This window comes from Callospermophilus lateralis, unplaced genomic scaffold, assembly GCF_048772815.1.
Source record: "Callospermophilus lateralis isolate mCalLat2 unplaced genomic scaffold, mCalLat2.hap1 Scaffold_143, whole genome shotgun sequence".
Classification (NCBI taxonomy): Eukaryota; Metazoa; Chordata; class Mammalia; order Rodentia; family Sciuridae; genus Callospermophilus; species Callospermophilus lateralis.
The window spans coordinates 2,133,711-2,147,137 of NW_027512573.1; the positions used below are offsets into that span (position 1 = coordinate 2,133,711).

Below are 13,427 nucleotides of genomic sequence, written 5' to 3' on the forward strand. Positions count from 1 at the left end.
ATTAAAACTCCATTGTGTATATACACCATATTTTCTTTAGCCACTCTTCCATGGATGGAAACCTAGGCTTATTTCCATTGTTCAGCTAATGTGAATTGTGCTGGTATAAACATGGGTATGTATGTATCACTGTAGTATGATGACTTTAATTCTTCAATATAAATATTGAGAAGTGATATAGTTGGGTCTCATGGTCCTTCCATGGCTCGCTTTTTGAGGAATCCTTATACTGATTTTCATAGTGGTTGTATTAGTTTAGAATGACAACAATATTATAAAAGTTTTTCTTTATTCCCACATCTTCTTTAGTATTTATTATTGTCTGTATTCTTGATGATTATCATTCTTGATCCTACATTTTCTTCTAGGAGTTGCATAGTTTCTGGTCTAATTCCTAGGCCTTTGATATATTTTGAGTTGGTTTTTGTGCAGGGTGAGAGATAAAAGTCTAGTTTCATTGTTCTACATATAAATAACCAGTTGCCCCAGCACCATTTCTTAAAAAGGCTGTTGTTTCTTCAGTGTTTGTTTTTGTTATTTTGTCAAGGCTTGGATGATTGTAGATATGTGGGCTTGTCTCTGTGTCTTCTAGGCTATACCATTGGTCTATGAGCCTGTTTTAATGCCAGTACCATGCAGTTTTTATTAATATAGCTATGTAGTATAGTTTGAAGTCTAGTGTTGTGGTGCCTTCAGCCTTGCTTCTTTGGCTTAGAATTGTTTTGGCTCTTCTAGGTGTTTCATTATTCCAAATGAATTTTAGGACTATTTTTCTAGTTCTGTGAAATATGTCACTGGTATATTTATGGAGATTGCATTGAATCTGTATATTGCTCTTGAGAGTATGGCCATTTTAGCACTCTGTCTATCATGAACATGGGATGTCTTTCCATCTTCTGAGGTCTTCTTCAATTTCTTTCTTCAATGTTTTATAGTTTTCACTGTAGAAGTGTTTCACCTTTTTGGTTATATTTATTCCTAGATTATTTATTTACTTATTTTTTGAGGCTGTTGGGAATGGAATTATTTATGAAAAATGAAGGAATCTTTTCCACTGAGGTGGTTAGAATAGTTGACAAGAAGGATGGTCACTCTTTCTTTCTTTCTTTCTTCTTTAGCTAAGTATTGAGAGTGAGAGCAAGAACTAGAAGTTGTTAATTTCTTTCTATTTTTTTATTGCTCTCTGAACTGCCAGTTTGTATGTCTGTCCTAAGACTGAAGATGGTTGAAATAAATCTCAACTTCCCCTTTCACCAGTATGAGGTAGGATGGAATGGGAAGTACTGTCAGTTGGAGTTTTGTCTGTACAGACCAACTAGGGTGGGGCTGATGAACTAATTCTCTTCTAGGTCTAATTTGGCCTCAGGAGCTTTGTTGAGTGGTGCATGTTCTGGCCTGGCAGTTGCTAATTTCTGTGGGAAGTCTGGATCTCAGGAGTATCCCAAGAATTCTTCTTATGGGGACATGGAAGCCAAACTACACACTCTACTGCCCATAAACACAATCTTCCCAGGGTTACTCCTGAGTGTATTCACATCTGTCTGTTCAGGTTACCAACTTGCTTCAGTTGGCCCATGAGCTGCCAGACTCAGAGGAGTAAAGAGTTGGACTCCCCTTTGCGTTTCTGATCCCTCTGGCTGGAATCTTCTCTGTGCTTGTTTCACTCATGTTCTACTAGACCACAAGGTAGATGCTTGCTGAAATAGTGTGGCAATGTTTGCTATGATTTCCCAGCTCCCACAGCAGTAGTTGTAGCATGGCTGCCTCAAGGTGATTTCTGCTTCAGCTATCTGTAGCCAGCACCAATGGCACAGAGCAGCCTCTGCATCAGTAAAGTTCAGGCTGCTTTTCTGGTTTTCTGTACCAAATCTGTGTTTCTCTCTATGTTCTCCTGACCTCTTTGGTTACCCAGCACTGTTTCTGTGGCTGCTACCACATCTATCTTGGTTCCAATGTACTCTTTCTTCTTTGTTTAGTATACCCAAATTTCTGAATCTCTAAGATGCTCTGACTCATCCATATTGAATTTTAGTGAAGTCCCTCTTTCACCCAGCTTGCTGAGAAACAGTACTACCTCTGCTTGAATCCTAATCCACAGAGCAATTAGGAATGCAGCCTTCCTGTGATGTATCCTCTTGCATCTCCTTGAGGTATTACCTGATCTACTTTTTTTAAAAATTGATCTACTGTTTGAATAAATAAATGTGAAATGGCTAAGTGTTAAAACAAACATTTGAAAAAAACTGAGGTAAAATAAAATATTACCTCACAGAATGGATATTTGGTATATCATAATAAATAAATGTGAGTTTATCAAAATTATTTCAGCTAAATTTTTAGTCATTAAGTCACAAGAGCTTGACCACATAGTATATCAATAATTTCATAAGACTCAATTTCTGGATTGCAATAAACCACTTATTTTCAAAGAGATTTCTGAAGAATCAATGTATCTTTGGGGTACTGCAGTTTCCTCTCATACTGTCTTCTTTTATCAATACAATTTATCTTTGATTATGTTTAGATTAGACAATTTATTATAAGCCTTGTGCATTTTTCCCTCTTGAAATGTGATGGTGTGCTGTATTCTTCTTCTTCTTCTTCTTTTTTTTTTTAACTTGGTGTGCTGTATTCTTAAAAGCTGTGAAGAACTTACAAAGTAGGAATTTTCTGTAGTGAAACATGCTTACTAAATAAAATTTATAACTATTATAATAAATTCTAGTTTACCATGGAATTCCGCAACTAATAAAATTATGATGTAGTTTAATTTCTGTCTTTCTGCCTTTGCTATTTAAAATCTTTTGCAAAAAGGAGGCCATGCTGCTCTACTTTTGATATTTAAAACCTTTTGCAAAAAGAAGGTCATGCTGTTCTTAAATACCACACTGTCTTGATATTTATGTTTACTGGTATTTTATTTCCTTATTTAAATATTGAAAGTAAAAATTTACTATGAAGTCAACAATTCTCACAATCATTATTTCTAGGAGCCATTTATTCTGGTCAAAATCAATGTACATTTTACTTGACTCACAGAATTCAACATATAAACATACAATAGGATCTTCATTAAAATTACATTTAGAATAACTAAGAATAGTTTAAAATAAAATATTAATGTGTTAATAATAAATTTGAATAAAAAGTTGTTCTTATACTACTAACATTGTTTTTCCTACGTGATCATATGATCATTGATCATACAAATTCAGGAATATTAGGAAGAAGTTCAAATCAACATTCAACTATTTGATGGTGTTCCATAAACTGGAGTAAAACAGCAGATATTAAAAACATTCCTAAGTAGAAACTGAACTTTTCAGTGCATTCATAGTGGAAGCTGTAATGCATATTTTAATATCTTACTATATTTTAGTCATATTATTTTATTCCTGATGTTTGGACTCACCTTGGGTCTAGACTATGGTGACTATATTCATATATAGACTGAAACCTCTGAAACCGTGAGCTCAAACAAACTTTTCTTCCTCTATGTTTTCCTTACCAGGTCTTTTGGGCACAGTAAAGCAAGAACTTACTAAAAAACAGGGCTATATTCTGGAAACTGGACTTTAAGAAAGCTCTCTAAAGTGCTAGGCACTTGCATTAGTCACCATGAGCCACTAAAATAAAGTATCAGAGATTGGATGCGGAGCAAACACTCAACCTCACAGTTATGAAGGTGGAAGTATGAGATCAGGGTGCCAATGTAGGCAGGTTCTGGTGAGGGCCCTCTTCAGGTTTTCAGATGGTTGGTTTCTTTCTGTAACCTCACATGGAGAGAATGAGGAGGTGGGTAGTGGCAGAAGAGAGAGAGATCAAGATATATCAAGTGCAAACTCTCTGAGTACTTTTTAAAAGGGCACTGATTCCAGAATCAGTGTGGAAGCCAAACCAGACACTCTGCTGCCCATAAACAGAATCCTCATGATTTTATCTAATCCTAATTGTTGCTCAAATGTCCTATATCTAGATATCATATGGGGGTTAGGGTTTTAACCTAACAAATAGTCACTCTCCACTGTAAGTGAAGTCAGGGGCTCTGTTGGTGTCTATCACAGAATCTTCCATTTTCTTTTTCTTTGCCTTAAAAATCCTATTTTTTCGCACCTAAGAAGATCCTGGAATTTAATGAACAATTTTTACCACCTTTCCCTCAATTCCCCAAAAAAGACTTCTGTGTTTTCACATCAACAGACATACAAAATGTACATTAAAAGCTTTTGTTCATTGCTTATTTGTCTTTGCCACCTATAAGAGAATATCTCACTTGGTTCAAGGAAATTTATAAGGGCAGAGTTTACCCCATGCATATAACTGCCTTTGAAAAGACAATATCCAGGAAAAGAAAAAGATGAGGGGATGAGTATTTCGTTTTTATCTGGCATAATGGTTATTTCCTTTAGGGCATTAATAATGTTTTGTCTAGATGAACAAAAACAAATTGTGAAATCTTACATGACACACCAAGGATCTCATATACTTATGGAAGTGTCTACCAACTCTTTTGGGGCATTGCTTTCTCAATTTCCTTTTTCACTTTGCCCCATCTGCCTGAATGAATCAAGGGAAACCCCAATTTTTTAAAAGACTTCTTCTTTTGAGTCAACTGTTACACTGGGAACTTTCTGACCTCACCAGAAGCTAAGATTGGTGTTCAATCTCAAGTATTTATGAACATATTTCTCTATCCACAGAAATATATACCCTGAAAAAAAAAAGGACGAGGTTCCTGGTCCTCTTGACCACTGGTCAACATAGAGTAAACACAGAATGAGGCTTGGAGAAACTCAGAGTAAACGTGAGTACTTTTTTCAATTTTAAAGAGGCAGAGGAAATGATAACTAAGAGTTAACAATGTGAATTGATGATAATTGCAAAGATAAAAGATAGTGATGAGAAGGAGCAGTGGGAGGAAATGAGAATAACCTTGGTGAAGAGACAGATGAGTTGGGTAGCAGAAAGTTCTTTACAAAATGTAGGTTGCACGAAGAGAGAAATAATAAAAATATAAAAGAGAAGTAAGGTGAAAAGAAAGAGAGTCATTTGGGAAGATTCTTTTAAAAATGCTTTTATTAGTGCATTGCAGTTATATACAAATGGGGTTTCATTTTGACACAAACATACATGTGTGGAAAAGCATTTGCTTCATTTTAGTCCTCAGTATTTCCTCTTTCCCTCCTCTCCTCTCTCCTTCTGTTTCTCTTTCTCTATTTTACTTGTCATTCTTCTATTTATTTATTATTTTTAATTGGTGTTGTATAGACATACATAAAGGTGAAATTCAGTGTAATGTATTCATATTTGCAAGTAGCATAACTTGGATAACTTCATTCTGCTTGAATGGATTCTTTTAAGAGGGAGAGAGAAGGAAAGTGTAGAAATACACTGTCTCAGGATCATGGTATACCATAGGCTCTGACTCTGATTTTGTTTGACTTAAAGGACACCAAAATATTTGTATTGCAAAAATGGTAAATAATAGTTTTGAGAAATATAGAGAATCGATGAAAAATTATTTAAATTTAAAATTAAAGTTTTGCTTAATCTCATCAACCCTCCAAGGTGAACTTTAGTAGGATCACATTGTACAGTGGTCCTGAAAAATGCCTTTTCATGTAACAACAGGTCTTGGGAATTTTTATGCTAATACATAATGATATGCATAATTATTTAGTTGTTACATAGAATTTCATTATATACACTGATTGTAATTTAGAATATATGATATTGATAACACATATGTAAGTATTAGGTCCTTTTTTTCACAACTATTTGATGTATTCCATAAATAAAATAGCAGCTATTAAAAACTGCAATGCACATTCTTTTATTTGTAGAAAATTAATGAGTTTAAAGAATGGATAAAATCTATTGAATTGATATTTCTGAAAGATTTTTTTAAATTTACAGTCTCAGCAGCATTTGTTTCCTCACTGTGGGTACTTATTTCCTCACATCCTTGCCAACACTGCAATTTTTACTTTCCTTCTACAAATCGATATGAAAAATCACACTACAATATTATAGTTCATGTTTCCTGATTGATAACCATTTATAATTTCAGCAAATTATAATTTTGGCATATTTTCTGCTCGAAGCTTTGCTCAGTTTTCTAATTGATTTTGAAATTCTTTATATAATATGGATTGTAATATTGAGACAAGACTTTTCTTTCATGTATTCCTTATTGTTTTAGGTTGTTTTTGTTACATAGAAGTTTTAATTTTTATGTACTCAAATTCTCAACTTTTTATGGGTGTCAGGTTTTATGTCTTGCTTATAGAAATGTTTCCTATTCAAAAATTATAAAAATGTTTACATTTATTTATTTACCACTAAGCTCTAAAATCAATATATTCACAAGAAATATTTAAGCTGTCCTCTAGATACTAAAATGTTTTGGATGTTCTTACATTTAGCTTGCTCCTTGGTAGAACTGCATTTCTTACACATTTTGGCCAAGTTATCTAACCAGTTTCTTTTTGTTTTGTTTTTTAGGACAAGGAGGCCGGCATTCCCAGCTGGTCACTTGGGTCTTTGCAATTGTTTGCATCTCTCTTCTCAGTGCCTGTTTTATTGCAAATTGTTTTGGTAAGTTATTAGCTAAGGTGGAACTCTTATTGAATTATTTATTGAAAACAACTTTCATAAGGTTAATCCTAGCCTTTTACTGTCTTGATTTTCCCCAACGTATAAATGTATAATACATTCAGTGCCTTTGATTTAAAATTTAGACTTACCTAGTTGCCTTTTATTGTTTGATGGTGCTATCTTGTGCCACAGAATGAAAGATTATTTTAGGTACTTGTAAAAACTGGTAAAAATAGTAAAGTTTTGAAGTGGAATTACAAGGGGCTGCATCTTATGAGTAGGGAGTAGGCAGAAAAAAAACAACTTTCTAATGTATTCACTTTGAAAGGGAGAGCAAGGTTGGATGTTCCCCTCCATTCCCTTCTCTGCCTCCTTCTTTCTTTCCCTCCCTCCTCCCCTCCCTCTCTCTCTTTCTTTCCCTCCCTCCCTCCTTCTCTCCTTTCTTTTTTAAAAAAAACACATTATTGAGAAATGATTGACATATAAAAAACTGTAAATACTTAACAGACACATATGAAGTTGGAGGATAAGTATATATTTATGGGACCATAAGTATCATCACAACCATAGGAAAACTTGTTTTTCTATGATATCAAGACCCAAAATAAAATTATTAAAATAAAAGTAATATTACACAGGTACAAAAACAAACAGACTAGAGGAAATAATAGAGATCTTAATTACATATCCTGCATACATAAACTTTTTATATAAAAACAGAAGGGAATATTGCATAGTTATGAGAAGAGGATAATTTTGCTAAATTAATATTTAAACCCATTAATTTATCTATATTTAATAAATGAAACTAGGCTCATGCATCACACTAAGTACAAACATCCATCCAAATTGGATTATTGACCAAAATGTGAAGAGTGAATTAATTAAATCTTAAAAAGATAAATGGAGAATATCTTTATGATCTTGATAGGGCAATGATTTCTTAAATCACAAAATGCACATATAAAATAAATACAGCTTTGACAAATTATAATACATTGAAATAAGAGTTTCCATATAACAAGATAACAAAGTGGAAACAGAAAAACCTAAAAGAAAACATTTGTAGTCTATACAACTAATATATGTGATATCCACACTACAAAATCTTTTCAATTCAATAGAAAAGAATATCTACAACATAATAGCAAAATTTTAAATAGTACATTATAAGAAAAATGATAGACAAATAAACACAGGAAAGTCAACCTCATTAGTCAGGAGAAACGCAACTGCAACTCACAATGAGATACCTTGCAAACATCCCAGGACGGTAATGATTAAAAAATCTGGCACTTCCCAATATTGTTGATGCTATGGATAATTGGACCCGAACTGCTAAAGACTTGGTGCTTGTGTGAGTGTGAAGCAGACAACCTCTTTGGAAAAGGGTACCATGATTATAGTTTATAACACGTTTATGCTATCGTCATCCGTTGCACTTCTAGGGATTTACCTTACAGAAATACATGCTCATGTGCTTTAGAATGGTGGTGAATATTGCTCAGAGAAGCATATTCACAACAGCCAAACACTGTATATAATACAAATGTCTACTAGAAGTAGAATAGATAAATATGTTTTATACATTACTATAGCAAAGAAATGGTTGAGTTATTGCGCATGCATTAGCATGGATAAATTCCAGAAACAATACTGAGCAGAAGATTAAAACCAAAGGAATACATTCCATGATTCCATATGGTCTTGGATTACATTATTAAAGTGGTAAAATTGTGAAGCAAAGCACTTTAAAAGTCATGAAATGGTTACCTTACAGGATAAATGGAATGCATTTGGGTTCTGAAGGCCACTGGCAATATTCTATTTCTTGAGTAGGACAAAATACCTCGAGTTTAACATATTATTATTACATGTTACAATAGTTTTCTAAACTGTACATTTATGTTTTCCACTTTCTTTAAAGCATTTGGCCATATTTCAGAGAAAAATTACTAATAAACATTAATATCAAATATAATTTTCAACAATTGCTTTTTAAAAAATATTTAATTAATTTTTATTTTTAAAATACATGACAGTGGAATGCATTACAATTCTTATTACATATACAGAGCACAATTTTTCATATCTCTGTATATAATGTATGTTGACACCAATTCATGTCTTCATACATGTACTTTGGATAATGATGTCTATCACATTCCACCATCATTGCTAACCCCCACCCCCTCCCTTCTACTCCCACCCCTCTGCCCTATCTAGAGTTTGTCTGTTCCTCCCATGCTCCCCTCCCTACCCCATTATAGGTCAGCCACCTTATATCAGAAAACATTTGGCATTTGGGTTTTTTTTTTGGGGGGGGGATTGGCTAACTGCACTTAGCATTGTTTTCTTCATTGCCAACCATTTACCTGCAAATGCCATGATTTTATTCTTTTTTATTGCTGAGTAATATTCCATTGTGTATATATGCTACATTTTTTTAATCCATTCATCTACAGAGGGGCATCTAGGTTGGTTTCACAGTTTAGCTATTGTGAATTGTGCTGCTATAAACATTGATATGGCTGTGTCCCTATAGTATGCTGGGTTTTTTTTAAATATTTATTTATTTATTTTTAGTTTTCAGCGGACACAACATCTTTGTTTGTATGTGATGCTGAGGATTGAACCCAGGCCGCACGCATGCCAGGCGGGCGCGCTACCGCTTGAGCCACATCCCCAGCCCTAGTATGCTGTTTTTAAGTCCTTTGGGTATAGACCGAGGAGGAACAGCTGGGTCAAATGGTGGTTCCATTCCTAGTTGCTCTCAACCAATTCACTTGTTGCTGGCACAAGGAAACTGCATAGGAAGAAAACACAATGTGTGGACTTTAACTATTAGAGTAAGAGAAAATTTAGACTGCTTTAATTTTTCTATTAAAGTTGGTTATATAAAGAAAGGAAACTAAACTTTTCTTTCTTGACAGTGACATATAACAATTTTTTACGTAAGAGAGGAATGCAAAGGTTCAAGTTACCAGAGTATCATATGAAGCTAACGTGCATCAGAGAAGAATCAGGACTAAAAGGTATAGATAGCAGAGAGCATAAATGAATGTCTTCTTATTTTCATTTCTATTCAAATTCATAATTTGATTTAAAGAATATAAGCAGTAAGCCAAGGAGGAGTAAAATAACATAAAGAAGAATCTAGCATAGAGGTAAATATATAAGTAAACTGGGAAAAATATTTCTCATGACTACACTCAGTGGAATAACTGGAAAAAATATAATAACACATTCATGGGCTATTTTTGACATCCAAAATATAACATGAATTTAATTCCAATTTATTATATGGACAGATTCTTCTTAGACTATATAGCTCAGCTGAGGTATCTTTTTATCTTTTATTTGCAGTCTCATTTAAGAGAATGGAGAAATGTTTGAGTTTTAACAGATTTTCTTTTGACTCCTTCTGATAAGATGTCTTGCAAAAGACTTTAAGGAAACACTTTATATTTGAAAGTAAATAGATATAGGGACATTGTTTTTGAAGAGAATACTAAGCAATTTTCTCATCGACATTATGTGGTTTCAGGTACTATTATTTAGAAGATATTTAGAATTTAGTTTTTTGAAATTTTGCTAGGGGGGTGGGAAATGGGAGATAATGATTGTGGTAATCCTGGTATTACTTACACAAATGTTAAATGTATATTAAGTCATAGAATAGTTATGCAATTTGTCACAGATGAAAAAAAATTTATGTAATTTCCATTTCAATTTTCACCTGAGGAGATACCTGGAATTGCTGTCCTATTGGCTGGAAAGGCTTCCAGTCCAACTGCTATCTTCCTTTTAATGACAACAAAACATGGGCTGAGAGTGAAAGGAACTGTTCAGAGATGGGAGCCCATCTGGCGACAATCAGCACAGAAGCTGAGCAGGTTTGTCAGGAACTCTACCACAGTTTCTCTGCTGCTTTTAATTTCTTTTCAGGGAAAGAATTTTTGTGCTCTTCTGGCCTCTGGATCTTTTCTTCATCTATTCCATATGCTTGGTGGGCCTTTTCTTCTTCTCTTATTTTTTTTCTTCTCTCCTTCCCTCCCTCCTTCCTTCTTCTTCTCCTTCTCCTTCTTTCTTCTTCTTTGGGGGTACTGGGGATTGAACTGAACTCAGGAGCACTCAACCATTGAGCCACATCCCCAGCCCTATACTGTATTTTATTTAGAGACAGGGGTCTCACTGAGTTTCTTAGCATCTTACTTTTGTTAAGGCTGGCTTTGGATTTGTGATCCTCCTGCCTCAGTCTCCTGAGCCGCTTTGATTACAGGCATGGGCCACTACGCCCAGGTAAACTGTGGTTTTAATATAAAGCCCACCATATGTTACAGTATACTTTACCATTTCTCTGATAATAGAAATGTTACATACATGTGGAATTATATAGTAAAATATACATCTATCTATGAAACATTTTTTACATGTTAGAAAATTAGCTATTTTTCTTTATATTGTCAACTTCTCATCTTTCTGGGTTTTACTCAAGCATTATCTCTTCTAGAAAATGACCCCGATGACCTTCCCTACTCCACAATCCCGATTCTAAGTTGTAGGTACAGTTGTAACTCATTTGCAAGTGAGGTCGTAGCATTTACTCTAGTGTACTAAAATGTCTGTTTGCTACACCATCTCTTCCATTGACTCCCACTTGGGAGAGGGCTGGAGCCTTTAATATACTCATCTTTGCATTTCTAGTGTTCTGTGCAGAGCCAGGTAGGCACACTGGATAAGTCTTATTAAATGTTTGGTGAGTATGTGGGTAAACGAGTGATTAATCAGGATTGATTATAGCTTCTCAAGATAAATTACAGACAAAAAAATTGAGATGTATAGTTCTAATTCCAAATAAAGAAATATTTGGGTAAGTTCAGTTTTTCAAAGATGAAACTTATTTCCTCATATATTTATGACTCAGATTCTATTTTTTTCTTAATCAATAGTTTCCTTGAGTATTCTATCTCTAAGCCTTTTCCATCTATAGGATTGCTGCTGTTCAAATAAATGCAATTTAAAGAAACAATTTAAAAAGGCAATTTTAGAAACAAAAGCCTCTACAAATAAAATGCTATTAAGCAGGTATTAAGAGGGCTTCAAGTATAGCTCATTTAATCTACACAGTAACTCTATGAAGTAGTAAGTTGTTCTTTTTGGAGATAAGAAAACTGGGGATTCAGTAAGACAAAAGTATTTACTAAAATCATTAGAAGCAGGATTTGAAAACAGACCTGATATCAAATCTTTGTACTAAACCAGTAATCTATTTGACTTCTCTTTCTCAACAAAACAGCTATGGCTTAAGTTCAAATATATCTATAAAAATCTATATTTTGTGTGCAGAACTTTATGACTAAATTTTTGGATAGACGATTTTCATATTTCCTGGGACTTACAGACGAGGATATGGAAGGTCAATGGCATTGGGTGGACCAGACACCATTTAATCCACACATGGCGTGAGTATATTTGTTGGGGCTAAGGGCATTTATAGGCAAATGTGGGAAGATGTAGCAAGAAGAATTAATTGTAGAGTGGAATACACCAATGTAAAATATTTACTCAGAATAGAGCAGTGTGGATCAAGTAGCCTCTGTAGTCCACAACCAGTTGCAGAATAATCCTGACTTTAGCAAAATTTTTGGTATTTTTATTTATTCAATATTTATGGAAGAATGGATAGCTTAACAGTTATTTGAGAAAATAGTCCTTAAACTTGACATTTGTATAAACAACATAATGTGATATATATGTCTTCACTATCAGCTAAGAGTATACTACTGTATATGTATGTATGTGTGTGTGTGATTCAATTCCAGTATGGGGATTGAATCCAAGTACATTATACTACTGAGATATACTCCCAGTCCTTTATTTTTCATATTGAGACAGGGTATTATTAAGTTTCCAAGGCTGACCTTGAACATAATTGTGATCTTCTTGAGTCTTTGACATTACATGTGTGCCACTATGTCCTGCTGATAAAAATTATTATTGAGAATTATAACCTGTTTTTCTTCTGTGAAACCAATATTGTCTAATATAAACAAAATCACAAAGTATATAATTACAATGTTTTAGCAATCACAAGAATAAAGCAAAAAGAAATAGTAAAATTTATTTTAATAATGCTTAAATTATCATGAATAATATATTTAACTCAATAATCCAAATCTTGTTTCAATGTGTGATTAATAGAAAACTATTAGTAAGATGTTTAAACCCTTTCTTTCTGTACTAAGTTTCCAAAGTAAGGTGTGCACATAACAAACATCTCATATGGAGAGATCACATTTCAAGTGCTCAATAGGTGTTCAAGAGTCACATCAAATAGCGACTCTTGAATTGCACAGTGCAGCTATGAAATGTTCAATAGGGACATTTTCTCTGACATGGTCCCCTGATAACTATATCTGTAATCCATATCATCTATATCTCTCTCTGTTTCTTCTTCTTTCAGATTCTGGCATGAGGATGAACCTAACAACTTTCAGGAAGAAGACTGTGTTGTCATTGTTAATGTCCAAGATAAATGGGCCTGGAATGATTTTCCTTGTAACTTTGAGACAAGTAGAATTTGTAAGATACCTGGAACAGGATTCAACTAGAAAGCTACAAAGTGATCCTTGTGATGAAAACGAACAACCAAATCAAGCAGGGCAGAATGTAAAGCATCATTCAAACAGAAAACATGGAGTCATAGAGCATTTTTCAGTCAGAATGCCCTTATTGATTTTTGTTTAATTCATGCAAGATTGTGTGTGTGTGTGTGTGTGTGTGTGTGTGTGTACAAGATAATGTGATTTTGTGTGGTGTTTTCATGG

General features: G+C 33.9%; 1 protein-coding gene across 1 annotated transcript; it reads left to right on the forward strand.

The window, feature by feature from the left end:
- The first annotated feature begins 4,776 nt into the window (after positions 1-4,776).
- On the forward strand, positions 4,777-13,211 carry LOC143387875 (C-type lectin domain family 4 member D-like). The gene is made up of 6 exons (XM_076841991.1): positions 4,777-4,804; positions 6,505-6,597; positions 9,531-9,632; positions 10,342-10,493; positions 11,947-12,062; positions 13,064-13,211. The coding sequence occupies exons 1-6, from the start codon at positions 4,777-4,779 to the stop codon at positions 13,209-13,211; spliced, it is 639 nt and encodes a 212-aa protein (XP_076698106.1).
- The last annotated feature ends 216 nt before the right edge of the window (positions 13,212-13,427 follow it).